This window comes from Watersipora subatra, chromosome 3 (assembly GCF_963576615.1).
Source record: "Watersipora subatra chromosome 3, tzWatSuba1.1, whole genome shotgun sequence".
Taxonomy (NCBI): domain Eukaryota; kingdom Metazoa; phylum Bryozoa; class Gymnolaemata; order Cheilostomatida; family Watersiporidae; genus Watersipora; species Watersipora subatra.
The window spans coordinates 34,473,105-34,499,640 of NC_088710.1; the positions used below are offsets into that span (position 1 = coordinate 34,473,105).

The following is a 26,536-nucleotide window of genomic DNA, read 5'->3' on the forward strand; positions in this document are numbered from 1 at the left end:
ATAGGGTTGTCACCATTACGAAAAATTGTTACCATTACCATAAGTTCTCATTGATGCCCAGACGTAAAATGCATTGCTGTTGCAATAATTTTTTGCCGGGATATCTGTTATTCAAGTGGCATTGCATTGGTAGCTGTAGTAAACATGATACAGCCATGTGGTATGCAGTATTGTTGCATTACGCAACTATACTTTACTACTGCATGGTACGTGGCGGTATACATGCAGTACAACTATTTTCTAATGCGCAGTAAGCAGTATTGATACATTAGCGGTATTGCCTACTGCGTATTATGCAATGCTGTATGCAAGGGGGTGCTGCCAACGCACATTTGGCAGTGCTAAATGCAATAGGAAACTTTGCATCCCACGGTACATAAATGCAGAGCACATTTTCATAAAATTAATCACGCAATGATGTATTGAGTTCATTTCATTGCAACCACAACACAATTAGGAGATGTAAATGCTGCTCAAACTTGAGTAAGAGTATTTATCACAATTAGCATGTTGTATATGGTTGAAGAGAAAATCTTTTACGGCATTAATATATAATGTTAATCAAAATACAATACAAATACCCTAATTTCTTTGATCGGAATGGTGATAATGCCAAATTCTCTATTTTGAAATGGCATGGTAGTTGGAGCACAATTCCTTTGCTTGATAAGCATCTGGCAATTTTTTAAAATGAAGTATAGATGTTTGGAAGTCACCAGTGTCAGTTGATCCACAGGATTAACTTCACGCTAATGCGCAGTTGCAGTACACATAAGGTTCAAGGTTTGAAAACTGCACATCGCACGCAAACTGCCCTACGATGGCGCATTGTAGTTTTAAAGCGTCACATCTGCTTCTATATATAGTTATACTTAATATACACGGTTTCTATACATAGATTAGTTAAGTAAATGATGCTCTTTCGCCATTTATTAAAGTACAATCTATGCAATGTACCAAGACTTCATCTCTGCTTTGTGCTTCTTTGTAAAGACTATTATTATAGCCAAGTGCTGACTGATAGCTTATATCGGTGTATTATTTATATCTATATTTAAATACATGGACAAAATAGATCTATATGACTATGCATATGATAATATGTAGTACCTATGCATTTACCAGTATATAAATTTACTACTGAATATCTGGCATTCCACAGGTAATCAAAAACTTTTTGCATAAAAAGTTCAATTACCTATGCTTTATGCTTACCTATTACTTATGCTTTGAATAACTAAAAATTGAATGCTAAGAATTTGAATAACTTAGGCTAGGTAGTCTTACTATAGTTAGAGCCTTTGTTATAACTTAAGCCAGCATTAAGAAAAATATTGCATCATGATCTCTTATGCAATCATGACCTTTAAGCATGCTAGCTAAATTGCTTTATTTGCTTTAATTGAATTATTTTAACCAATTGGTATTAAAGATTGGCAGGTGTAATAAGTATACGTGTGCACGACTATTCTGTTGCATAGCAATGTAGTCGCATGGCTTAGAGGTTCCGAGTTCAAATCTTGTGCGAAGCGCATTTTTGTTCCTATAACTTTATTGCTATTGCTGGACACACGAATGACAAACGGCTTACAGACAAACGACAAAGACTGAGATTTATATATAGATTGCCGTTTATATAGTAGATGCGTATACTTGTATATTAATGGGTAAATGGAGATTATTAGCGTCTCCATTAAAGGATTGTCTCGTGTTACAGCCCCAGCTGATGCTACTAGCTCTCATAACGGACAGCAGCTGCTAAGATTGGTATATGACTTTCTGCACATCTACTCTTCCAGCGTTACAGCATGCTTCAGCGAAACGGTAACTAGTCCATTTCTACATGAATCGTCAGTTCCAAAGACTGCGACCTTGTGTCAGAGATATGTTACATGATATTAGAATTGATAAGTTTAGGCTTATCGGTTTCAATATATTGCAGCTCTTGAAGCATGTCATAGACCTGCTAGACAAAATGACGGTTTGGCATCCGAGTGCTGGTTGGCCGGAGCTTGCCAAGATAGGCCTCAAAATTCTACTCAGGTTTGCTTGCGATAGCACCAGTAAGGTGAGAATTTTCGCTCTATACAGCTTGCTCTGCTTTTGTTGTGCCATTAAACACCATTTGTATGGCTAGCGAGTGTCATCACAATCTCTGACTGGATTTTCAGCATTTACTATGCATTAACCTTGTAGCTCTCATCTGATGCATCCGCAAAGCTCAACCATCTTGTGAGAAACGAACTGAAACATGAAGCTGAGATACATTACACCGTCTTCACTTTGCATAAAGCCTTCCAAGACAGAGGTGTGTCACTCCTCTATCCATACGCTCTTTTTTTCGTGTCTGTGTCACACGCTCATGCCTAATGTGTTAGTAACTTTTAAATGTATCTCGCAGACTTAAGAGAAAATCATCTTCACATGATGCCGATTATGCGAGCGTTGCTCGAGAGATTTCAAGATGAGTTGGAAATCGGTAATCTCTTACTTCAGCTTAACCTTTACCAGAGGGGCACAGTTAGGCTCGGTGAAGACACAAGCGTATTCAGAAGCGTTGAGTGGACCAACTACATAGACATCGTTGTGAGTGCTTTCAATTTTATTATATTTTTATCTACTTGTTAGCAAGAATATTTTATGGTTAAGTAGCATCTGAAATGTTGGTCGCTATCCATAGAACTAGTCTTTCATGGTCATCATAAGCATTTATGCTTGAGCTAGTCTCACTAGTGGCATACTTATTCTAGTTTCTGAACTTTCAGTAATAGTTATTGGTTCAACGTTGGTTTTATTCTTTCCGCTTCTCATGGTCAACAGAATAGCTATTAGAATAATTGGAATAAAATACTTCTCATGGTTAACAACCATCATAATGCTTTTTTTCAGATCCAAGATTTTATCTTCATCACCTCTTCGCTAACTTAAGAGTTGTCCACAATCATAAAAATATGTATTAACATTAGAATGAGACGTTATGACATGTTTGACTCTTTGCTCTTTATTCAGAACATTTAAGGAAGAGCAACGAAATTTGAAGGGAACTGAGGAATTTTAGTAAAGAACTCACTTATTGGCTGCCTCTCCTCATTGTTTTGTTATCATCGAAGGCGACCAGTAAAAATAACGTAACTTTTAATGCATACTTGAGAAATAGAACTATTTGTGTAATAAAACCAATCAATAGTTTATTGAGCAAAGGACGGTCTTTGACCGAATATACTCAGCAATAATCTGATTAAGACTTAAGTGTCTGAATTGTTCGGATGGAGTTCTGCAGTTGGCTAACGATAAACCATGAAGATTAATTTGATCATATGACTGATCTCGCCTGATAAGTTACTTGGACCTTATCACTGTTATAATCAGTGCTTTCCCTATCACAATCTCTGTCACAGTCTCTGTCACAGTCTCTGTCACAATCTCTGTCGCAGTCTCTGTCACAGTCTCTATTACAGTCTCTGTCGTAGTTTCTATCTCTGTCACAGTCTCTGTCCCAGTCTCTGTCACAGTCTCTATCTTAGTCCCTGTCACAGTCTCTATCACAGTCTGTGTCACAGTCTCTGTCACAGTCTCTGTCACAGTCTCTGTCACAGTCTCTGTCACAGTTCATGTCACAGTTCATGTCACAGTCTCTGTCACAGTTTCTGTCACAGTCCCTGTCACAGTCTCTGTCACAGTCTCTGTCACAGTCTCTGTCACAGTCCATGTCACAGTCTCTATCACAGTTTCTGTCGCAGTCACAGTCCCTGTCACACTCTCTGTCACAGTCTCTGTCACAGTTCAGACAGTCTAAAAGTACTTCTGTTGAATGTTCAAAGGTAGATGAGAGGCAGCGACACTGTGTGCGGGTGCTCAAACAGCTTGATCAAGAACTTCTCAACCTCTGGAATGAGGTTGAAGATGAATACAACACAGACTGGCACAAGTACCAGCGCAAGCTTGGAGAGAGTAAGCTCGCCTTCAAGGTATATTTTCAATAATTTCCAGTTCAAGTTTTCACCAGTTACCTTTTTACTATCAACTTTAGTAACCAATTTCTAGTCCTCATCACGTCGGAGCCTCTTGTAATTCTCATTAATTTCTAGCAAGTTTTATCAGATAGTATTGGTATTTTTCTATTATTTGCTATTGTTTGTGACTTTTGAGGTGATCTGATTGTCAGGAAATTCCAAGATTAAAATAGATAAAACTTGATCACGATTAAAATGCTCAGATCAGGCGGAAATGTGAATATGTCTTCGAAGTTGTAAAGAGCCCGGCAGAGTATTTTAACATTATTAATTTGAACTCAATAGTTGATATCAACTATCACAATGATAACAATTAGTTGATCCCATTCTGCACCTAGTTTTTTTCTGAACTTTTAAATTGCAATCAAGGTTTATCGCTTATAATCTTGAAACACCTTGGAAGTCAAATGACTTGAAACACCCTGGAAATCATATCAGTTGAAACACCCTGGAAATCAGATGACTTGAAACACCCTGGAAATCAGATCACTTGAAACACCCTGAAAATCAGATGGCTTGAAACACCCTGGAAATCAGATGACTTGAAACAACCTGGCAGTCAGATCACTGGAAACACCCTGGAAATCAGATGGCTTGAAACACCCTGAAAATCAGATGACTTGAAATACTCTGGAAATCAGATCACTTGAAACGTCTAAAACAATCGTATAAAAAGATAAAACAAAAAATATATTGATACTTTCTGATAAAATCTACAAAATTTTGTGTAAATTAATCTTTGAACATCTACTTTTACTAGTCAGATAAAAAACTAGTCAATTGTTTTAATATCTACCAGGAATCTATCACATCTGTGTTGAGGCAGAAGATGGAACCCGAGTGGAAGCGGTATTACGCCTGGATCAACTTTCAGAGGCTGAATCTCAAATTACTTCTAGAACAGTGGAAGTCTAGAATGAGATTTTTCTCAAGCAAACGGGGCACTTGGGTTCAGAGGTAATGTAGAGATTGACCTAGGGATTTGTTATGAATATGGAGAGAGTCGGGTAGCTTATGGTATAATTAAGGAATAACTGTACATGTGATCGCTTTGGGTTTAAACATCTTTTGTATGAAACGATGAAGTACATGTGTTCATAGGCAGCGCTACAGACACTTCAATAGTCATAGATGTTTGAAAAGATGTACAATTTGATTCGTAGAAGGGTATGTTGTATCTGTCAAGTAGACACATGTTTGTCACAGTGGCAAGACTGAACCCCTACGTTGGAAGATGTCGTCGCATGAGAACTACAGTAGAATGAGAATTAAACTTGTCCCTAACGACTACTTTGATGACCACATGGAAGCGAGTCGATTAAGGGACACGAATGACCATCCTCAACAAAGTCAGTCATCCACTGTGTCACTTTATGTGTGCAAATCACGTAGTACCAACACACTTACATAGCTTGCATCAGCCTTTGTATAATTTGTGGAGTTGTTGCCTCCTTTTTAAAAGCATGTAGTTCCTCCTATCCTTTGATTTTTCGTGTCGTCATTGTATCGTTGTTGGCCATCTTTATAGACAATTTTATCGTTAAAAACACGAAGCTTTTGCAATGAATTTTTGAAAACAATGCTTTTGTTTGCTTTTTTTTTTATTATAGTATCAAAACACCAAAAAGTACTATTAAATAAAAGAAAACGATCGTTTTCTACAAATATGGATGCTTTTTCGTGAACGAGTGCATGTGCAAACAGCCTGATGACGTCAGAAAAAATGATAGATTCAGCCTGTATACTAAAACTTACAAGGCTTGTTTGGAAATTCACAGTAATAGACACTTGCTCTAGTGAACAAGTGAAATGTGTTAGCGTTACCCAAAACAGCAATTGTCAGTACAACATAGTTTCATCACTCTCAGTGCTATTCAACTTCATCTATGTTACTCATTCGTGTCACGTCTGTTACACGAAGAATCTGGTAAAGAGTAAATGCATGTCTCAAACTGAGCAGTAAACACAATAATTGTTGGCGGCCGCAGCGATAATTTTCATTGCTGTAACATTGTAAACACTTCAATATTGTTGTACTTCTTTTGGTGTAAGAAGATTGTAATAATAGAAATTTATTTGTCAGATGATATGCTCAGCGACCTGAAACTGGAGGCCCCTTTCCAAGAAACTGCTGCGGAAGAAGAGGAAGTAGTGTTCGATGCCACTCTTGCTCAGTACGTAGTCCCGGCTGCTATATATTCTCTTTCCCTGCTATATATTCTCTCAGGCTGCTATATATTCTCTTTCCCTGCTATATATTCTCTCAGGCTGCTATATATTCTCTTTCCCTGCTATATATTCTCTCAGGCTGCTATATATTCTCTTTCCCTGCTATATATTCTCTCAGGCTGCTATATATTCTCTTTCCCTGCTATATATTCTCTCAGGCTGCTATATATTCTCTTTCCCTGCTATATATTCTCTCAGGCTGCTATATATTCTCTTTCCCTGCTATATATTCTCTCAGGCTGCTATATATTCTCTTTCCCTGCTACTTTAATGCTCTGTCTCTAATAGCAATCCTCAAGGAGTTATTCTTAAATTGAGCTCAACAGCCTTGCTGTTCAATTCAGGTCTACTCATCATTATTATGTTTATTATTAATAATATATTGTCATTATTATGTTTATTATTATTAATATATTATCATTATTATGTTTATTATTATTAATATATTATCATTATTATGTTTATTATTATCTCACGAACAAATGAGTGGAAACGAAGTATGAGATTTTTTATAATAAATGCATGTGCACAGAACTTACGAAAATTAATCATCAACAATGAGACGAACCCTTGTCTAGAAATTTCATCAACAAATTCAACTATCATTTTCTAGAGTCGTTAAAGTATAATAACGATACAAAACGCATTTAAGCCTATTTAAATATGTTACCAAGTCTTTGTAAACCGTCGGCATTATCTTAAAACTTACCCATCTGATCGGATTATACACAAATAGACAGATTAATTTGGACGAAAATTGCCACAAAACGCTTGAAAAGCTTGGTTTAATAAAAGTTAAGACTGGAAATTGAAACGCCGAGCGACAGAAAATAAAACGATAAAGTGTGCATTTCACGAAAAAATAACGTGCACATTTCACCAGTCTATAGCATTGTCGAAGGTTTCTGTAAATAAGTTAGGAGTACTGAAATAGTTTAATTTTTGCCGATTTCAAAGTAACTGACATTTTAGACTCTTGAGTGCTTCGGTATTCTAACTGATGTACAACGCAGTGTAAGTAAAGGAAATGACGATGATATTTTTTTCTAACGATTTTTATGAGATTTTAAGATTATGAGATTATACTTATGAGATTATAAAAACTATGACGTTTTTAAATGTAAACAAAATTGCGTATTGGTCTTATATTATTACTATATTAATAATATTGATTATTCTAATAATATCAGTGCATTTCACTTGTAATACTGGCCAATATTGCATTTCTCCTATTGCAGGGGGGAGATATATAAACATATAATCTTTTCCTTTCATTATTGCTATTTGTTGTATATAATAACACCCACACCCAGTACATTACAGCTACCATTGCAGTTATCCTATTGCACTGCAGTGCCATTTGACTGCTAATATTGCATTTCTCAACCATCAGTACCCTTTCTTTTTTTCTAATATCTCTTTGGTCGTGGGCTGTATGACAGTGGAATTTCTAGCATAGTATCATTATTATGTTTATTATTATTAATGTACAGTAGTATCATTATTATGTTTATTATTATTAATATATTGTCATAATTATGTTTATTATTATTAATATATTATCATTATTATGTTCCATTGGCTACAAGAATAAACATTTCAGAACTGAATGTTTGGCATTGTACAGTATCGCATGGTATTTCATTTATACCCTGCAACAGCGGGTGGTATATTACAGTTGTGTTGGGTTTATTATACACATTGTTCAACATCTTATAGTATTTTTAAGTAGGTGAACCTTCCAAAGACCCTAAAGTTTAGTACCACAGTGTTGTGCTGTAGTCTATTACATCATTGCTCCATTGGGATTTCCTTGGAATATCACAGAAGAGCGCGTGTGATGAAGTATCCAAAATTCTGTCTTGTTGTAAGCATGATATTAATGTGCTGCCTTTTACGTTTGCTGCTGCTTATCCTTTAATTTAGCTATCTTCTGAGAACTCTCTAGTTCGATTTCGATTGCAATGTTAGGGTGCTGTATTCACACTAGGTCAGCTGAGCAAAGGCCTGGCTGCCTGTGTTTACTATGTGTGAGTATGTCGATGGGGAAAGGCGGTGGGTTGCGGTTCTTTGGCAGCAAAACAGTAAAAGTAAAAAATTTGTGTAACCTTTGATCCCTTGACGGCTTCTGCTATTATCAGCTTTTTGCACAACCTTTATTTTTAGCCAAATTTTAACTGTTGTTACCAGCAGTTTGTCTGCGTGTCCAGAATAAGACTGATTACTACATTTATAAACCTACTACGTTCTACTTGCACTTGTTATTTGGTTCCCAGCTATTAAAAATTAAAAGGGCTTCAGTCAATACAGTTGGGACTTCTAAGAGTCTGATGCTAATGGAGCAGGAAGCATTGGTTTAACACACAGGTGTCAAACTCATGGCCCGTGGGCCACATCCATCCCGCGTTGTAATCTTATCTGGCCCACAAAATCATTTTACATTATTGCTATCCATGGCCCATTGATATGAAGCGCTGACAGGCCTGTATTCCCTGGAGCGGTTGAGCGGCTGAACCGCCCCAACTTTTCAATGATTTTTGGTGGCTAAGTACTAAGAATTGCAGTCTAAGCGCATTCACTTGGAATTTCCAACAACTGGCGACTAACGCTACAGCGCTAGTTGTTAGCGTAAATTGCCCTAGTTCATTGCTCGCTTCAGCAACTAGGGACGAGGTGGAGAGGCTCACTAATCTAGTATTAGTTTTGCCTGCCACTAATGCAGTGAGTGAGTGAGTGAGTGAGTGAGTGAGTGAGTGAGTGAGTGAGTGAGTGATCCTTTTCTGCATTGAAGCGAATCAAAACATTGATGAGGAGCACCATGGGGCAGGCTGTCTAAATAATCTTCTAATATTATACATATATAAAGATGTTGAAATAGATACAGAATCAGTTGTGAAAGATTTCTGCCGTGGACACATTGACAGAACTAGAGCTATTGCAATAAAGAAGTGATAGCTCTTGTTCTGCCAATGTCCCTTACAGAAATTTGTAGTGTCATGAGTTTTATGTCCTTCGTTAAATAAAGAAAAAGTTTTGCTTACCATGAACCATAAACAATATATTTATGTAGATTTTGATGCTTACAATTGATTGCATTTATGCATACTTTGGGGGTTGTTAATGCTTAAAAGGTCTTTAGCAGTTAGCCTGATGAGCGCTGCTGTTTATTCTGAGAATTTCCACAACACAGGACATTACACTGAATGTAAATAAATTTGTTGTTTCGGTCAGATCATATGATCAGATCAAAGTCATAAGAGCAAAGAAAACTGCATGATTTAAATTGTTATTGCTGAACAGCACACATTTTATGTATATTTCCATGTTTTTAGTGTGTTCATATTTCTAACTTGTATAATTTTGATAGGAAATATTTTTAAGGAGTGTCAAATTTTTTTGGGATATTTAAGTTTATTTTTTATATACATTGACATAAGAGCAAAGAAATTGGAATTTTTTAACAAGATATTTTTATGAAGAGCAAAAAATAAATAGAATTAGTTTAAAGGTTGACTTGCAACAAAATTCACATTACAGTTATTTGATATGAAAAGATTCACCATGTCTTACTCTGCTGTGTTGTAGGTGCCAAATATGTGGAAATGTGATTACAACTCTTAATAGTTAAAAAACTAACAGCTGATCGCAGCCATCATGAAAACGGCCATTGGTGTTGAACACAATTTGTTTCTGTTTACACATTAATGCAACCTCAGCCGTCAAAATATTTTCACAAATATACTTCTCGTATTCAATGAAACCATGTTTATTGTCCTTACGCGTCTATTTCATTATCATTGTAATGCTGTCACTTTGAGCACAGACATTTCAAAACCTAGCCTAAAAATCAGTTTAATTTTTTAACCTTAGCTCAAGGGGGTGCATATCATTCTCTGAGAAACATGAGGAGCCTGTTGGTCACCTGTGATAGTCGATAAAGGCTGCAGCAATTGTTCGCACCATATAGCGGGAAATATGGGTCACATGATCAGATTACGACTAGATGATTAGATCGAGCAGAAACGAATTTTTTAAGTAGTGAGCATCTATATTTGATAGGGGCTTTCTGGTAGAGCCCAAAGTGTTTGTCATAAACTAGTGCTACGAGATGTTTTATATTGAGCCTTTAATTAGCATTTGATTTCACGTGATAACATTACGTGTCAAAACAATAACCCTGTCGAGTTGAAGACGTCGCCAAAATATGGGATTCCAGCCTACATCCACTTTTTTTAACTGTTCCTTTTTGAGCTTTTAAGAGCTTGTGATCACATTTCCACATATTTTGAACCTGCAACATGGCAGAGTAAGACAAGGTGAATCTTAAGATACCAAATAACTGTAATATAAATTTTGTTGCAAGTCAACCTTTACGGTTTAAGTTTGTTTCAGAATAATATTCCCGTCTGTTTTTATTCGTATTTATGTTCCAAAAACATTTAGTTTTAGTGTGTTAAATAAATGTTTATCCTGTTCGGCCCACGACCTAAAGTATGTTTTGAATTTTAACCCCTTATAAAATTACATTTGACACCGCTGGTTTAACCAGTATTTGGCTTGATTGTGAGCTTCTTCCTTTGCAGTCCAGCTAATGGGGTCAAAGATATGATGACTACAGCTGAGGTACTCGTTTGTTGTGTAGACTGTGATCTCATCTCCATGATGGATCCTATCTCGGGGCGCCTCGAAATCAAAACTGATAATCTCTACTTCTTTGAGGCTAATGTCTCACCAGACAAAATAGGTGTGTCAGATAAATATTTATAACTTGTTTGTTTTTATCTGATCAATCGCATCATGTGATCACAAGATGTGTAGGTTCAAGCTGAAGACTGAAAGATCATCACGTGACTAGTGTCTAGAAAATATTTAGCTTACTTCCTGTCTTTTTTGGGTAGGGAGAGACAACGTCTGGCCTCTGAGGATGCTAGTCAGTATTCACTATCGCTTGAGAAATCTCCAGCGTACCGCTCTGGAACTGTTCCTTCATGATGGTACTAACTATTTTCTCAACTTTCCAACGAAGGTGAGACATTTTAACTGAGCCGGTCATTTTTTAGCAGTTTTGGGCACTTTAGCGGTTAGAGTGTTTGGTCTTTTACCGTTTTGGTTTTCACCATATTTTAGTTTGCACCAAAATTCTTAACCAATTATTTCTGTTTCTGGTGTTCACACAGAACTCTCCCTGGTTACTTGATTCCATCTGTTCATCCGATCATGCAGCCCTTAATATAAATACATACTTTTAAGCCTACCATTAGTGGCCTACCGTTGGTGGCGTTCTGTCTCTATTCTTGCTGAGTATATAATCAGGCCTTGACACACTTTCATACAAAACTGTTCTTTCTTTACAATTATTTTTTCTTATTTATTGGTACCTTTTAACTCTTTCACTACCGTGAGCCGATGTATCGACAGCCGCGGTAATAGAAGTACAGACCGTGAGCCGTTGAATCAACTAATCAATAGGGTTTCACTTTTCATTACATTCTTTTCAGCTAGACCAATCAAATTTTGTCTCTACGAAAACGACCTAGTCACCAATCACGTGCAACCAATCGAAGATCTTTTTGCTAAGCGATTTCATTTCTATTTATTTTTTAAAACGAGAAAACCAGATCGCTAGCGTCATGTCAAAAAAAATTCACTGCGTCATTAAATGCAAAGGAAGCATCCGAAATTTCGTGAGAGTGGGATTCGCTAAACAATTTTGTATTTATCTTGTCAAGAATTTTGTTCTGAATAAGGTGCATGTCACAGTAAAACAATATCTGCAATGATTCTCAAGATATTCCATAAATACTATCTAATAGTATATTAAATTTTCGAAGATCCGTTTGCATTAATTTGGTCAGAATAGCGAATTTAGCGCAGTAGTGAAAGAGTTAATAACACACTGATGTATTGTTAGGAAATTCGACACAAAGTCTTGGAAGAAATTGCAAAAAAAAAGGCTGGAGACACTCAGTTCAAAATATTTGGCTCTGCTAATGGAAAAGCAGCCCAAATCCTAACCCAATCTGCACTCATTGGCGTAAGTTTTAAGTTATTCTTCTGTCAATCTTTGGGTTTTGAGACTATCCGCTCATAGTTTCAAGTCATTTCATCTACATGTAGATATTGGTGTGTTGATAATACAGGACAATATTCATGCAGGAGAATAAAAATTAAACGGTATGTAGATCAATTGTACTGAAATACTAAAATCAGGGCAGTATTATAAAACAACAGTTTTATAAAAGATCTGGTGAACTTATTCAATGTCTCCTAAAATTGAACCTCTGACCTCATTTGACATCAACAAGCTGATACAAACAGCGTGAATGCAGACCTGGGATCTCATAATAGTGGTTCACTTGGTCATGCAGCTGACTGCTGTGGGAAAGTATGTTTAACGTTTTAATTGGTTAGGTGAACCTCTGTGTTTATTCCTATATGTTCTTTTTGCAGCAATGGCAAAAAAGAGAGATCAGCAACTTTGACTATCTCATGCAGTTGAATACTATAGCTGGTAGAACTTACAACGACTGGAGCCAGTATCCGGTTGTATGTTTTTACAACTCACATTATTTTTTCACCATTATCTGTATAATAATCGTGTTTGAATTGCCAGGCCGATCACTTTCTTCAATATGTTGTTATTATTTATCTACTCTTTATCTATTCTACTCTGAGGCTAGATTAAATCTTACAAATAATCTATGTTAATTGTGACAGTTTGCAAGAAACTAGTGCTAGTTAATACTGATGTATTTATGACTGATGCAACTTCTCCTATATAACGGTGAGTGAGGAGCAGTACAAACTTAGCTACTGAAAACAAGTTTACAAATGTAGATGTTAACAAATCTTGGCTCAGTCTCAACCTATAGATATGCTAAAAAAATAACCTCAAAAAAAAGCTTTTGTTTTGTTTTCTAACGCTTATACGTAGTCCAACGCAGACCTAGAAGGATGACTTGGCAGTAGGCATATTTAGGCATAATCTCATTTCTTTAGATTTTTTTTTCAAAAAAGAGGTAATAATAATTATGTTGAAAATTATGTTAAAAACTGGAAGATAATTGTTGTTTATATCATAGCAACATATCACTATTTGCTGTGTTATAGTTTCCTTGGGTACTGAAAGACTATGAAAGTGAGACTTTGAAATTTGATGACGAGTCAATCTTTAGGGATTTTAAGAAACCCGCCGGCGCCCAAGATCCCAAGAGAGAGGCAGAGCTACAGAAAAGGTGATAAGTGTTTTCGGATTTGTTTCATGAGCATCACATGTACATTTCTGGGTGCACTCCACAAACCGCACTTTCGATGTTTGATAATGTTAGAGTTTTTTAGCTGGTCTTTTGCGTACACATGTTTAAAATTACCTGCTGGTCTCTTATTATTATAGGTTTGAAGAATTTCCAGACTCTGGGAATATGGCACCCTTTCACCATGGAACTCATTACTCGAGTGCTGCTGGTGTTGTCACGCATTTCCTGGTCAGAATGGAGCCTTTCACCAGCAAGCACGTAGAGCTCCAGAACAGCAGGTAAGAGCTACTAACCTATTCTCTCAATGCCCTTTTGATGAAGTGTTATATCTACAGCTTTGTTGGTCTATCCTCTGATGTGTGAATTCTTGTTATCATCCTTTGTGTCACTAGATCAGTTGACAGTAGGCCAGAGCAATAGATGAAAGTGTGTTTAAAACAATTCTTTTGTTAGGTTTGATGTCGCGGATCGACTATTTTTCTCCGTCAAGGCTTCGTACCAGTCTCTTGGCAACACTGGTGACTGCAAAGAACTCACTCCAGACTTTTTCTGTCTGCCAGAATTTCTAGTCAACATAAATGGTAAGTATTAAATGTTTCTGCTTTCTCAAGTCTTATCTGGGTCATATATCTGGGTCATATATGAATACTAGCTGTGCTACCCGGCATTGCCCGTGTAATAGAAAAGTCTTTGGACAGAAAATTGATTTGTATTTAACATATAACAACATTTGCCATTCTAACTTTCAAAGTACATATCATGAGAAAAAGTTTTTTGTCTTATAAACAATGAGAAGTAGTGAGAGTTTTGCTATTAGGCAGTTTAATAACGTGGGCGAACAGCTTCTAGTACGCTTCTCGTAGCTTCTCGTACTCTTCTTCTTCTAATTTGCGTCGTACGCAAATCTGTTGGGTAATTGCTCTCATACACTGGCTTATATTGGCAAGCTAGCAATTCAATTACTGTGGTCTAGTGGATAGCGGTCGGTCTGGTGAACGGCAGGGTCTTCTTCGGTATGGAATCTTTATTCCAAGATTTTAAGATCTAGTGCCGGAATGCGTACTAACACACATACTTTGAGAAATATATACACATGTATAGATTATCCTTTCCACTGTCACAGCTCATGTGGTAGCTAACTTTTTGCTAGACTGCTGTCAGAATTTCAGGGCTAACAAAAGATTGTTTTGTTAAATTGAATACTCAGCAAATTACTATTGCAAACTCTGTAAGGCTTTTGCTACAGCATCACCCAAACGTATGAATTTCGGATGTACGATTTCAAAAGTCAAATAGGGCGCTAAAAGCTTAGTGAAAACCGCTTTAAGCGCTACAAAAAATTTATATTGATAGTTTTAATACGAAAGGGGTTTTTACTTTTTATAGCCATTTCGGATTGCATTTTAAATCAATATAAACCATTTAGTTTATATTGATTTAAAATAAAGCTAGTTTTACATACAGTACTCTTTTGTGATTGTATCCATTTCGGCTGTGTTTGATATCTAGAAAAAATGTGTCATTATTCAGGTGGCTTCCAGCAAATGTTAACTCTTTTTTGTCACATTAATAGTTTACATGAATGCAAAGACATTGACTTGATTGTTAGACTTCATTCTGTACAAAGGCATAACATTCAAGCATTTTTTACACGCATAAAAATAATTTCAATGAAGCATCTTAAATAAAATTAAACTTTTATTTGTCTTATTTAAAACTGATGCAAGGATTATTCAGCTCAAGAATTTTATTTTAAATTAATAAGTTAAATAACATGTTTTAAATTAATAAAATCATGAATGTAAACTTTGACCTTAATAAAACTCATTCGACAAGGTTCTTCGGTTGGTTTAAGAAAAATTGCTAATGTTTTAAATTTAATGGTCATCGCAGTCAGCAAAGCATTTATGATCATTCATTCAAATTTGAGTGAATAGTATTGAAATAGTGATGTGTGTTGGAAGACTTAACACAGACTTGTAGATTAAGTTCAATTGAAATCACATAATTTGATGTTAATGTTGAACCTGTTTTAGTGAGCCCTTTTTTGTGGTGTTTTTTTAAGTGTGTTCGTTGAAAAGACCAGTATTAAGCCTGTGATTGTTATTTTACAGTTTCCATCACTTTAGCTGTCATTAATTGTATTTTGCCGCAGGTTTCGATCTTGGTAGGCTTGAAGGGGATGTTGTTCTGCCCAAGTGGGCTCGCAATGGTAGTTCTTCGGACAGTATTACTGAGAAGCTAAGACGAGCTGATGATTTTATCTATAAGCATCGGAAGGCCCTGGAGTCGGACTATGTATCAGAAAACCTGCACCACTGGATAGACCTGATCTTTGGCTACAAACAGCGAGGGCAGGAAGCGGAAAAAGCTTGCAATGTTTTTCATGCTTACAGCTATGAAGGTGCGAATATACTATGAGATTCTCCAATTGATCTCTTCATTTGCTCTTATCAAAGTTCTCTTCTGATACTGAAGATCAGTAATATGAATAAGATGTGCTTAGTATTTTGGACATGTTTCTCGTGGTTACGAAGTATTGCTAGGCTAAGTATATTGTATTGTTTACCTTACTTACCAAATCTACCTGTTAAGGTTGTTCGACTGTCATTGGTTGGCTACCATAGTCATTTATGTTTCTGTGACATCAATTGGTTATCAAGGTTATTTACGTTTCGTAGCCTTCTGTTAGTTAATCCATCAATTTATGCCTAGTTTCATTGTTTCATAGTTTATTAATGCATAAAAATCACAATGCAGCACTTTAAGACGAGAATGAGTCTATTGTTTAAACATTCTTAAAACTACTGCAAACTACCAGCTGCACTGATATATATAGTATCTTATAATTATGTGTTAGCACTACGTCAATGATATATATACCCTACAGGATGAAAATATTCATCGGTTGGAAAAATTCGCGATTTCGCGAACAATCATTTCCGCGAATTATTAAATTCCGTGAATAATTAGTTCAATTAATCACAAGGGAGAATAACTACTGCATCAAATTAAAAACTAGTCGCTAGGCTAGTTTTTAATATAAATACTAAACGTAGTTGAGTTCCAAAACATTTTTAAAATCATTGCCTGGGCTTTGAGCTAACATCATTGCCAATGCATCACATTTATTTACAAAATTATTCAAGGTTGTCACAAGATATGCAGAATGGCGTCATCGCAAAAATAGCCGCTAGGCGTAGCCGAGTTCCAAAACTTCTTTAAAATCATCGCCGGGCTTTGAGTTTTATTGCCATTGTATCAAACTTTACAAAATTATTCAAGATTTTTACAAGTTATTCGGCATGGCTTTGTCATCGCAAAAAAATCTCTCCTAGTCTTTTTACATTGAAATCAACTCCATCAATCTCTAATACCGAAGTTGAAGACGATCATGATTCTGATCTGGACATTATGGTATGTATTTGATTTGCAGTGCAGATACGTTTTTCCAAAATTAATTGCATTAGTTGATTTTTTTTGTTTAAAAACTGATCGCTTTCATTGAATACTTCAGCTATTGTTTTTGTATTTCCGTAACACTTATTAATATTTTTTCTTTTTTGTGTTTACTGCAGGTTGAGAATGAAACAACCTACTCCGATTACGAAAACTAGAGACAAGTAGTAGTATTCATCAAGGCAGGAATATTGGCAGAGAAGCAACCAGTCAACCTAGACCCCCTTCATCGACAAGAACTCTTTGATTTCGCTGCAGCAAACATGATTAAATTATATATTTTATTTCATGTATAGATATATTATAATTTATTACAAACTTGAGTGTACAATTAAAATATTTCAAATACAATTAAAATTTTACAAACGATGAATGGAGTAAATATAAACAGTTTAGTCCATATGGCGGTTGTCTAGCAATAAAATTAAACTGGTACTCTTGATAAGTGAATACTAGCGTGTAATGGTGCTCTCTGACTAGTTATTTTGGTAATAGCAGCTCTGTCGCTGTCACTGTCTTGGGTAGATGTTAAAGGCGATTCTTTCACTACTACATGACTGGTAAGGAAGTTATCATCAAAACTCTCCTCGTGGCTTACTATTGCAAAGTTCTGCCGTTTGGCCAAAGATTTGTGCTCGTAAAGGCGTTTTTGTTTCTTTTTTAAAACAGATATATTCTCCTCGTTAGCAGCTGCGGTCATTTCTACCGCAATTTCAAGACCTCCCTGAATGATTGGTGATCTTCTAAGAATGACATCTACCACCCTTGCAATCATTGTGCTTCTGTGTATGATGAAAAATCTCTCTTGCACACTAAAACAAATACTGAAGCAGTAGGGATGGAAAAAAAATATTGCGTTTTACCGAAGAACCAAAGTAAAATTCAACTAATTTAGTAAATGTGAAAAACTCATTACTTACCACAAATTGTTGGTTCATCAAAGGCCTCCAAATCTATGAATATTCGTGAAAACCTCTGAACGCAGCAAAAAATTTATAGCTTAGCACGGTCGACCCGTACGTGTAGTTGTAAGCTAGATAGAAACCGAAACACGCAATGTGCGCATGCGTAGGATTAACTCTATTGCTGGACGTAATAGAGTTAACTCTTCTTAGAGAGTGACAGTTTTCAGTCGCGAATAAATTAGTCCACTAATATGCATGAAATGGCAATTTTCGCGAAATATAACTCCGCGAATAAATTCATCCTGTAGGGTATTGGATCAGCTCTACATCATTACAGAAACCTGTGACTCGTGTTTGGCTCCATTTAAGGATATGACAGAGTATCAACAAGTGATAGCAGATGATTGTGTTATATATCTAACATTTCACATGGACATATAGCTTACACAATGTTATATAAGGATATATTTAATTCATGCTGTTTTATAATAAACATGTGACCTGTCTGTTGTTGATACAGGGGCATATGACCTGTCGAAGATACCTGAGTCAAAAAGGGTAATTACGGAAAAAATAATCAATGAATTTGGTCAAACGCCCATTCAGCTTCTACAGACGGTAAAGTTGCTTTCAAATTCTTTCTAGCTTTGACATTGCTTGATCTGTTCTGAGGCTATTTGCTCACAAAGTTCTGTTTGCATTAAAATATTGACTCTGTGTTAGAAGGTCTGTATGTTAGAATTAAGGTCTGTCTATTAGAAGTAAGGTCTGTATATTAGAAGTAAGGTCTGTATATTAGAAGGAAGGTCTGTATATTAGAAGGAAGGTCTGTATATTAGAAGTAAGGTCTGTATATTAGAAGTATGGTCTGTATATTAGAAGTAAGGTCTGTATAATAGAAGTAAGGTGTTTATATTAGAAGTATGGTCTGTATATTAGAAGTAAGGTCTATATATTAGAAGTAAGGTCTGTATATTAGAAGTAAGGTATGTATGTTAGAAGTAAGGTTTGCGTGTTAGAAGTAAGGTCTGTATATTAGAAGTAAGGTCTGTATATTAGAAGTAAGCTCTGTATATTAGAAATAAGGTGTGTATATTAGAAGTAAGGTCTGTATATTAGAAGTAAGGTCTGTATATTAGAAGTATGGTCTGTATATTAGAAGTAAGGTCTGTATAATAGAAGTAAGGTGTGTATATTAGAAGTATGGTCTGTATATTAGAAGTAAGGTGTGTATATTAGAAGTATGGTGTGTATATTAGAAGTAAGGTGTGTATATTAAAAGTAAGCTCTGTATATTAGAAGTAAGGTCTGTATATTAGAAGTAAGTTCTGTATATTAGAAGTAAGGTCTGTATGTTAGAAGTAAGGTCTGTATATTAGAAGTAAGGTCTGTATATTAGAAGTATGGTCTGTATATTAGAAGTAAGGTCTGTATATTAGAAGTAAGGTGTGTATATTAGAAGTATGGTCTGTATATTAGAAGTAAGGTGTGTATATTAGAAGTATGGTGTGTATATTAGAAGTAAGGTGTGTATATTAAAAGTAAGCTCTGTATATTAGAAGTAAGGTCTGTATGTTAAATAAGGTCTGTATGTTATGATTTTATGGTGCAACAGAACCCTCATCCAAAGCGCTTGTCACAGAAAGAATGTCTCGAAGTGCAGCTCAAAAATGGCAAACCAAGCAGTATTCTACCATATCTTAAAAGTCTCAAGTGCTACTGTGTCACTGTAAGTGCACGTGTGTGCTGCATATTTACTAGGTAACTGTATGCTTTCAGGAAACCTTACCGTTGTGATCATATACTAACATTCATACTAATGTAGTCATGGCCTGTGTTAATTCCTTTATAGACAATTGTGACATGTTTACTTATAGATACACGAAAAGACAGAGGCTGGTAGTGTCATATTTGTATCTATTCCTCCATCTCAGCCGAAGCCCTTCACTCAGGCTAACTTTGATACTCTGGTGAGACTTATGTTGCTATTAGTCAGAGCTCGGTTTATCATTGGATTCTTGTTTGTTCTCATATCTTCACCAACTTTAGTTACGGTTGATGTAGTTAACATCACAGGTAAAACTGTATCATTTTACTAGGTGACCATAAGTGATGAGGGCTATATTGGACAACATCAGTGGCATCCAGTTGATGGAGCAATCATCAACAAGTTTGTGTTTGACAGAGATCCGCAGTCAGATAGCAAGTGAGTTGAAGAACTATCAACATACCAACTCATCAAATCACTGGAGTGTTTTACTGGCCTTTTTTGATGGTCAGCTTGAAGCCTTGTTGAAGATTAGCGCGTATTGGACTGAATGACATATAATACTTTCATTCGATTAAAATTGCACTCTCTGACATAGATTATCTCCTCGATTGCTTTGTGCCTATTCAATCAAAGAAGTTGTAATATTGGATGTCAGCACTACCATGACTCGCAGAATTTCGACATTCCCATCATATGACACCCTAATTCTCTTTAAATTGCAGTTTTGTTAATCGGTATAGTAGACGCTTATGTAATCCTTAGTTTTAAGTTATACGAACAGTAAAACACAGATGGATTGTCTAATCTGTCCTAAGATCTTCTCAAACTTACCCCCTTTGGCCCTTCATCACGGGAAACCCCCTTGGCCCTTCATCACGGGAAACCCCCTTGGCCCTTCATCACGGGAAAAACTACATTTAACTTTTTAATTCAATGACTGTACAGTAGATGCAGTATTATTAGTTTGTAATGACAACTTTTCTCCTTTTTGTTATCACTTACACTTGGTTTAGGGTCCATGATCATGGTAAATTCACAATAACTTAACCGGAGCGTACACCTGTTTTTTATAAACATCAAGGTTTATTCGGTAGAGAAAAGATAATCAAAAATATTTTATCTGTCTAAATTAAAGTAAAACAAAAATATATCTTCGCTATAATAAGACTCGTGTCTGTTTGCCCATCTGTCTGTCCGTCACCAGAGTTGAGGTTGGAGTAAATAATAGTTTTCAGTTAAACTCCAATTTGTGACATTCAGTTTGGTCGACCAGCACTGTAACTTGTGCACTAATCAATCGCCTGTACATGTAAGTATTTCTTACTAACTGCATGGCTACTTATTCTCTGCGCTTTGTTAACACACTTGGCGATCTCTCATGACGACCCAGACTGACAGGCTATTAGTACAATGTATATATAATAGAGATGACCTTGCATAATGTATGTCATGCATGGCAAGAGAGAATGCGATATTTTTAAGGCTAGTTACCTGATTCTCGCTATTCAAATTGAATTTGAGAACTTGCATCACTTCACGCAACACTTTCCGCAACACAACGAATTTCTGAGTAAATAAATTGAGATCGGTTCTTGAAAGACTCTTTCAAAGTAATTCGGTAGTTATAACTGAGAGTAAAATAAAGATAAAATTTAGATTTTAGATAGAATATAAAAATATATGTAAACAAAAAATGTAAATAGGTTGTTATTTAAAAGTTTATTTAGTCAAAGTTCGACTAACTCTTTATTCCTATAACAACCTCTTCCCTAGTTTTGTATAATATATATATATATTTGTTTTAATGTTATAACATAGCATAAAATATACAAATCTATATATATAAATCTCAAAGTCTGGCATTCAGTGTGTCCAGCTACAGCTATTAAAATCTAGGAATGAAAGATCCGCTTTGTCATGGATTTGATTGCGGATCTTCCTGTCCTCCAGGCGATAAACTAACCAATTAAACTACGCGAGATGCAATGAATTCATTAGGCATTACGAGTTGTTATGTAAATATGCATAGCACTCTGCTTTACGTAGCATCACTAAAGCTTACTCTCACGGCTCTTATTAGTAAATTTAACGATGCGGATAGTAGCTTACTAAAATTAGTCATTGGCAATGTGCCAGGCTAATGGTGAGTGGCAGAAAACTACATTACCGGCCAGTGTTTATAAGCTATTTTTTAATACCCGTGCAACGCCGGAATTTGGTTAGTAACCTATACAGCGCTAAATATAGTATATAGCTGCCTGATTCGTCTATCATCAATTTTTGGGCTTGGGATCAAATTAAATAATGTGCTATGTAATTTAGCATTGTACTTGCTCCAATGTTTATAGAGATTAGCTTTGGAGGTTGGTCAGTATTGTTAGATGTAGTCATGTTAAAAAGAGGAACCCGCTGTGATGAGGTTAAGATTTCATTGAGCCATGTTTTAAAAAGTCAATCTAAAGCTGAAGACACTCAAAAGCTGGCACTTTAATGGTAAGACTGTGTTATTGCATGGAGAATTTGTTAAAAAAACTCAAAACAACTGTAAGCTTCTACTTATAAAAGCACTCTTCTGGGAACCATTTCACCTTATTTATTAACACGTATACATATGGCACTTACATATATGACACTTACACATATGTAGATGTAATTAAATGAGATGATAGTCATAGTTTTTGTAACTATAACTAAATGAGCGTGTCGGGTCTAATGCTGGGCACTTTCTAAGTCTTGAGAAGTCGCGTACATAGGGAACCAATGTTCAGTCATCAAGTGCTCTTTTTCATTTGCTAGAAGCCACCGTCTCGCTGGACCTTTCCATCATGGTAATAAACTAAAGCAAAAGCTCCTAGCCGCTAGCAAGGATGCTGAGAAGCTGTATGTCGGAGGGTACTGGGACAATACATTGAGAGTTTATCGTCTGAATGGAAATGTCAAGGCTGATGGAAACATGAAGCACATACACGCTCACTATGGTAGGATAGTATATTCTGCTTATATATTGTGAATATGTGTGGTGATTGTTATTAACTGCAAATGATTATAAGCTAAGAATTCTTTCTTCTTCTCCATTTTATTTTCATTTTGCTCCACTGGAATTCCCTTTTTGCTATAAAGCTCTTTTTAGTTACCATTTTAGTAATATTGATTTTACATACATTATATATGTATATATTTATATATATTCAGTGAAACTCGGATAACTCGCCCTCGAATATCTCAAACACATAGTTAACTCGAACGGATTTGTTTGGTCCATTCCCACGCAATGATAAATTGCTTTAGATAACTCGACCTTAACTTCGTTAACTCGAACAGTTTTTTGCCCAATGGCTACCGAGACGGTTGTTATCGCTTTAGAATATCACTTTATTCCAAGCCATAGCGATAAACAACAATTTTTAGTAGTTCTTAGCCGTCATTATTACCATTATCGGCAAAATATTTTCGTTAACGGCTTTTCTAAAGGTTTGCAAAAAATCAAATCTTACCAAACATCCGCTTGAAGATAGCTCTCCGCAAGCAAGGAGAACCCAGGTAATTCAGATAAATTTGGCAAAACTGGTTTTTGTTAAAACGCTCAAAAGAAAAATATGTCTTTTTTCTGAGAGTTTCAACCGTGATCAGGTTTTGCCTATTTTAATCTGAAAACGTCCTAGCAGTCACATAACCACAAACAAACAAATCTCAAGTAATAAAAGGAAAATATTTATACTTTCTGATAAAAATTGTTAAAACATTACATGAGAGGTTCCTTAACTTGCAACAAGCAATCAATGTTTTTCATTTATATATAGTTTGTATATGTACTGATAAATACAATAATACATGCACTTGTGACAATGTTCTCATAACTTGAACGCTCTGATAACTCGAACACTTTCTCTCGGTTCCGTGAAGGTCGAGTTAGCCGAGTTTCACTGTATATATGTGAACTCTCGCGTGAAAATCGACCAAAAGTTCACTATCGTTAGTAATGGAGCTTCGAAGTTTGCATTAGGTTTATTGGGGAGCGCATGGCTATTTTGTTTATTATTTCACCCTAGACCAATCAGAGTGTGAGGAATTCATTTCTGAAGTCAAAAAATGATTTCATCGGCTCCTTATGCCGAAAATTTGCGATCGTAGTCGTTGCTATGCGATCGTGACGTCATCAAAATGTCTACTCGTGAAGATTCTAAAACTTCAAAAAACTTTTTTTTCTGAGGAACTTGGCACATTGCTCGATAAAATTGATGCTAAATATGGAGAAACAATGTCTAGAGATCCAGATTTTCATGTTAATGATGACCTGCAAGCTCGGATGCCCGAATTTATTTACGACAAGAAGATGATGTTGAACCTACCGAAGGATTAACTGTTATTCACTCGTATAATACTCCGGTTAATGACTCCGAATCACCTGCTGTCAGCTTATCAACTCATCCTATGGTGTCTGCTAAACCTATTAGCTTCAGTTGCAAGTGTGACTGCATCAACAAATTTGATAGAGCTCTGATTTTCAGTCAGCTGACTTACAATAAAGGAATTTCAAAGACAGAGTTAGATTTGGTTATCATGGGCCGAATTTTTACTTGTGTGGATGATGGGAACACCACAAAACCTTTCGAGCATAAGGAGAAGATCAGAAAAAGGTCAAGATGCGACTTTAAATATCATGGTGAGTCTTATTGAATTTTTTCTGATCTACCCTGTTTATTTTTAGTAGTAATAGTATGGGTGTAGTAGCCTACTAGTTGCTGCCTCCCTGAGTCACATAAAATTACATCATACAATACATGACTCAGTGATCAGTCGTACTCACTGGCCTTAGTTAAGTGTGTTTTCACTCATAATTGATTGCCAGTTGCCACATGACTTATTCAATGTGTCAATGCTTGTGTGTTTATTTCTTTGCCTGCTGACATTAACCCTATGGCATGAGCAATCAATCCCTTGGTCACACGATCACTAGGCAACTAAGTTTATTACTCGTAAAAGTGTCTCAGAGTCAGAATCCGTTGCCAATCACCTCATTAGCTCATTCTTTAGATTTTTTCTGAATTAATTAGGAATTGAAGGAAATTCTAAATTAATGTAATTTAAGGATTTAATTCTAAAAGGAATTAAGAGCTTTCACAAGTTTTCATTCAGCCAAGCTTACCCCGGTACAATGACAGGTTATTCTAATAGATGGTTGTGTGTACTGTTTGCTAACCATGCTACCAGGGTCACTTTGATGCACAGCCATGTTTTTGTTTTGTTTAGGAAAGGTAATGGTTCAGACGTATCTAGACTCCCCTGCCATGATGTATGATGTAAGACTCGAAAGTATCAATGGACTGCCGAATGTGATCAAACCTGAAGGTTTAGACTATGACCGCCAAGAATATTTGCATACTAACATTCGAGAATTTTGCCGTCTTGGCACTGAGGATTTAGTTTGCCCGAAGCCTCATGGTAAAAGACGTAAAACGTGACCATAGCATGAATTTTAGCCTTTTTCTGAGTCCGATTTGAGTAGGAATGTAATCGTGGTTTTGGGTCTGATACCCCTTGTGTTTTTTACACTCACTATTTTGGCAAAATAAACCTCAGTATGGATTTCAGATGTGATGTTAAATCCTGAAGCTTATTAGTTAGTGGTGATATACCTAGGAGCTTCTCATCTTATTCCTAATGTGCGGTTAGTGTAAGGTACTGATGTGTAAAAATGTCCAATTGTTTTTCAATTTGAGAGCAGAGTTTACCAGTCTTATGTTGTCCTGGCCTTAAAATGGTGTACACCAGTTGCTTCAGCATGCTTACATACCCTACAGACCAAGTTTCACCTCAATCCGTGGAATACAAATGGCCGTATCCAAGTAGAACCTAACGTAAACAACCTATTTCTGTGCGTCGCGTCTTTATTTGCGATTTTCTCCATTTCAGATTTTTAGAGTTTTAGATGACGTGCCTTCCAAAAATTCGCAATATATCATGAACTACTTAAGCTAACTCAAAAGTTCAAAATGCTTCAAATTCTCCACAAAATTCTGCATCTGGCTGTGTGACTAACTCAAAATCTGAAAATTCCTCATTTTGGTTGACTCTCACATGAGAGGTCACATATATACAGTCAAACATGAATAACTCACCTTCGGATAGCTTGAACACATAGTTAACTCGAACGGTTTTGTTTTGTTCGTTCCCACACAATGATAAATTGCTTCAGATAACTCGACCTCAACTTCGTTAACTCGAACAGTTTTTTGCCCAATGGCTACCGAGACGGTTGTTATCGCCTTAGAATATCACTTTATTCCAAGTTATAGAGATAAAACCTCAACTTTTAGTAGTCTATAGGCATAGTTATTACCATCATCGGCAAAATAGTTTTGTCAACGACTTTTCTAAAGGTTTGGTAAAATTTGATTTTTACCAAACATCCGCTTAGCGATGGTCTTCCGAAGGCAAGGAAAAGCTAGGTAACCTTCGCATAAACTTCAAGAAAAATTGGCAAAATTGATCTTGGTTAAAACGCTCAAACGAAAAAGTTTTTTTTTTCTGAGCATTTCAACAGCGATCAAGTTTTGCCAATTTTATTCTGAAAAACGTCCTGGCAGTCACATCACTTAAAACAACAAACAAATCTCAAGTGGTAGAAAAATCTCTATACTTTCTGATAAAAAATTTTTAAACTTTACATTAGAAGCATTTAATTTGAAACAAACCATTTATGCTTTTGATTTATATTATAGTTTGTACATGTATCTACTAATAAATACATGGACTTGTGACAGTGCTCTGATAAGTTGAACGCTCTGATAACTTGAACATTTTCACTCAGTCCTGTGAAGTTTGAGTTATCCATGTTTGATTGTATATGTAAAATCATGTATATATATATATTTATATATAAATATATATACATATAGACAT

General features: G+C 35.9%; 1 protein-coding gene across 1 annotated transcript in view; it reads left to right on the top strand.

The window, feature by feature from the left end:
* The window catches only part of LOC137389702 (neurobeachin-like protein 1), a 78,010-nt gene that overhangs the window by 45,690 nt on the left and 5,784 nt on the right, over positions 1 to 26,536 (top strand). Inside the window, exons 28-48 of the mRNA XM_068075779.1 lie at positions 1,718 to 1,824; positions 1,943 to 2,068; positions 2,197 to 2,308; positions 2,402 to 2,586; positions 3,822 to 3,968; positions 4,813 to 4,970; positions 5,220 to 5,362; positions 6,097 to 6,187; positions 10,826 to 10,986; positions 11,141 to 11,268; positions 12,154 to 12,276; positions 12,693 to 12,788; positions 13,353 to 13,477; positions 13,636 to 13,776; positions 13,952 to 14,079; positions 15,654 to 15,902; positions 18,383 to 18,480; positions 19,478 to 19,591; positions 19,740 to 19,832; positions 19,962 to 20,068; positions 22,430 to 22,611. Coding sequence (XP_067931880.1) covers positions 1,718 to 1,824; positions 1,943 to 2,068; positions 2,197 to 2,308; positions 2,402 to 2,586; positions 3,822 to 3,968; positions 4,813 to 4,970; positions 5,220 to 5,362; positions 6,097 to 6,187; positions 10,826 to 10,986; positions 11,141 to 11,268; positions 12,154 to 12,276; positions 12,693 to 12,788; positions 13,353 to 13,477; positions 13,636 to 13,776; positions 13,952 to 14,079; positions 15,654 to 15,902; positions 18,383 to 18,480; positions 19,478 to 19,591; positions 19,740 to 19,832; positions 19,962 to 20,068; positions 22,430 to 22,611 — 2,814 coding nt within the window. The remainder of the gene's footprint in view (positions 1 to 1,717; positions 1,825 to 1,942; positions 2,069 to 2,196; positions 2,309 to 2,401; positions 2,587 to 3,821; positions 3,969 to 4,812; positions 4,971 to 5,219; positions 5,363 to 6,096; positions 6,188 to 10,825; positions 10,987 to 11,140; positions 11,269 to 12,153; positions 12,277 to 12,692; positions 12,789 to 13,352; positions 13,478 to 13,635; positions 13,777 to 13,951; positions 14,080 to 15,653; positions 15,903 to 18,382; positions 18,481 to 19,477; positions 19,592 to 19,739; positions 19,833 to 19,961; positions 20,069 to 22,429; positions 22,612 to 26,536) is intronic.